The 2884-nt window shown below is 38.1% G+C and overlaps 1 protein-coding gene across 1 annotated transcript; it reads left to right on the top strand.

Annotated features, from left to right (window-relative positions):
* Window positions 1-726: 726 nt before the first annotated feature.
* LOC134242078 (E3 ubiquitin-protein ligase PDZRN3-like) lies at window positions 727-2525 on the top strand. Its single transcript, XM_062724099.1, is given in 1 exon segment — window positions 727-2525. A coding segment is annotated over 1 exon segment (1308 nt). The 5' UTR covers window positions 727-879; the 3' UTR covers window positions 2188-2525.
* Window positions 2526-2884: the final 359 nt, after the last annotated feature.

Below are 2884 nucleotides of genomic sequence, written 5' to 3'. Positions count from 1 at the left end.
GGTCGGGGGGGGGGCTCTACTTATATACTGGAAATGAATTAATTGTTTGAAATCTGGTCCTTTGTATTTATAAAACATTTATTTACTTTTTGATAGGCAATTTTAAGGGTGCCTTTTAAAAATTTGTGCAACCTAGGGTCAAGGGTTTATGACAGAGTGTTAGGGGCACTACTGATTATTGATGAATATTACTGATTAGTTGGGGTGCATTTTTGTTCCCCTACCCTACATATGGGTATTCAGTAACCAAGCTAAGCGACTGCTAAGTTTATTGTTATGATGATCAATGGTGCTCTTTCAAAATTGTGAATGCCATATAGCATCTGGCTTAAAACATGTTATTGAATCAAATTCAATACACTGTAACTGGAAAGTTGTTGCATAATGCTCAGGTGACCTATAAGGCCCGTGGGCCTCTTGTATTTTATAAATTCATGGAAGAGGAATTGAAAATACATGTAGCTCAGACAGATAGAATTGTATTTATAAGTGAAGTAGCTAACCTTTTCAGACCTATCTTTAAAATGAATGGATTTTGATAATAAATGACAGGAAGAAATATTTTTTTTTTGAATTTCACCTGTATTGAACTGCACACTATATACTTATTTATGATATTCTCATCAAAACAATTTTCCTATTTAGACATATCATTAATTTCACAGATTTTCTCGTAAGATATTGACCTAACATTTTTGTTGTTTTGTTTTTTAGGATCCTTTTGACACAGAGTGCACAAACTCTCCTGCGGCCACATCAAAGTTCCGACGTAAGGAGCAGAATTACAGTGACGACAGTGTGCTGTCTAACGAAGTGACTGACGTGACTGATTACGGCAACGAATGTGACAGTTTCCGAGCTCATATAGAGAGTCGTTACATGAATAACGGTATGGAATGTTCCCCTCAGAAGGGCTCGGTCAGAAAAGACTCAGTGAGCAGCATCGAGCGTGAGCTGGCTCTTCTCAACAAAGAGATGGAAACCATTCACATGGAGTGTCAGGAAATGTGTGATAAACATGCAAAGGACATGGATAAACATCAGCTTCAACGAGAAGCTCTGCAAATTAAAAGTCCACGAATTGTGCCTAGAATGGGAACAAGACTCGAATATTTAAAATATGTGCAATTATACGACAACCCAAATTCCCTGGATCGTCGTGATACGTTACCTAAACCTGCCAGTCAGCAACCGAGAACTCAGTGTGAGAAAGACGCGTCCACTACCACAAGTGCTTATAACACAGGGGAGAGCTGCAGAAGTACGCCTCTAACTCTAGAACTGAATCAAGGCTCAGAGGATGGGGACTTCAAAAACTCTATGTTGTGTCTAGCTCCATCCAACACTAATGTTTCAGCATTAAGTGACACTGAGTAACAAACACAGACTCCGTGTGGACAGAATGGTGGCTCGAGTGATGACTACCAGTCCATTGTGCCTGATCACGAGTCGGCAACTCTCCAGAAACAGAACTGTATGGGGAGGTCTCTACAGGACCTGTACATGCAGTACGCTGACGTGATGTACACTAACCAAGCTAACCTGGAGCACACTATAGCCATCCAACAGAAACTCTTCCAGCAACAGATTGAGCAGAACCCCATGAGGAACAGGAAAAATAATGGACTTCCCCTGCAGCCTTCTGTCTCTAGTGCTAGCTCTGTTAGTGGACAGGGCGAGGTAAAATCTAGAGACAGTCCAAATGTCTCCAGAGATAGTCCGAATGCCACTCCACCAGACAGCAGTGGGCAGATGGAGTGGGTCGTGAAGCGCCGTCCTGACGGAACTCGTTACATAACGCGTCGTCCAATGAAAAGCAAGCTTCTGAAAGAGAGAGCCAAGAAAATTTCAGAAGAAAGATGTGGAATGACAACGGATGATGATGCCATGAGTGAACTGAAATTTGGACGTTATTGGTCAAAGGAAGAGCGTAAAAGACATTTAGAAAAAGCACGTGATCACAAACGAAAACGAGAATGCATGATGAGAGCCAAAATGGAAACTCTTAAGGAAGCAGAGGAAAAGAAAGAAATAAACATTGTTGAACTCAGTCATCGGAAAATGATGAAGCATAAAAATAAGAAAGTGTTAGACAATTTTGTGACAGTTCAGGAAATGCTGGCTCACGGGAGTCGTGTGTCAGATGGGAAGACCTATAATCCCCTCCTCTCTGTGACAACGGTTTGATTTCATCTGTGTGATAGTGGATGCTTGGATTATTATTAATTTGCATAAATTTGCACAAATGTGATATACTGTGTAGTAATGTGATTATTCAGAGAGAAAGAGAGAGATATTAAAGAATATCTTGTATAATATATTTAAACATGTTTTTTGTGTTATATATGTAAATGTATATGGTGTTCCACTGAAACATTTTTTTTCATGGAGTTTTGTTTCAGCCATGGAAATAACTGATTCTGCAAGATACAATTTGTCATTGTTGGTAGATGGAAGTTGTTTATTATTATGGATTGGTGGTTGCATATTGCAGCTGTAAATTAAAGTGCTCTAAGTCATGAATATATATACATGTACTTAATAATAATAATAAATACTTTATTTAAAGAAGGTAACCTGGTTAGTGCATGCACTATTCTTCCCCAGGGCCTTCTATATATATATATATCAAATACAAAAATATACAGAATACAATTCATCATATATAATAGTAATATGTTTAAGGAATTACAATCACAAGATTATGAATATAGCGTCCATGTATAGTTAATTAACAATCATAATACAATATACAATATCAAAATCTTATTGTGCTCAAATAATTGTGCGACAGCTGATAATGTAATTTTCTATATTACGCTTAAATGTTCGCAGAGATTGAGAGAGTCTAATGTGTTGGGGAAGTTTATTCCATAGATGTACA

Source organism: Saccostrea cucullata, unplaced genomic scaffold (assembly GCF_032062105.1).
Source record: "Saccostrea cucullata isolate Sc308-1 unplaced genomic scaffold, CSIRO_AGI_Scuc_v1 ctg2873, whole genome shotgun sequence".
Taxonomy (NCBI): Eukaryota; Metazoa; Mollusca; class Bivalvia; order Ostreida; family Ostreidae; genus Saccostrea; species Saccostrea cuccullata.
Note: the sequence above shows the minus strand (reverse complement) of the source record. Positions and strands in the feature narration are given on the sequence as shown.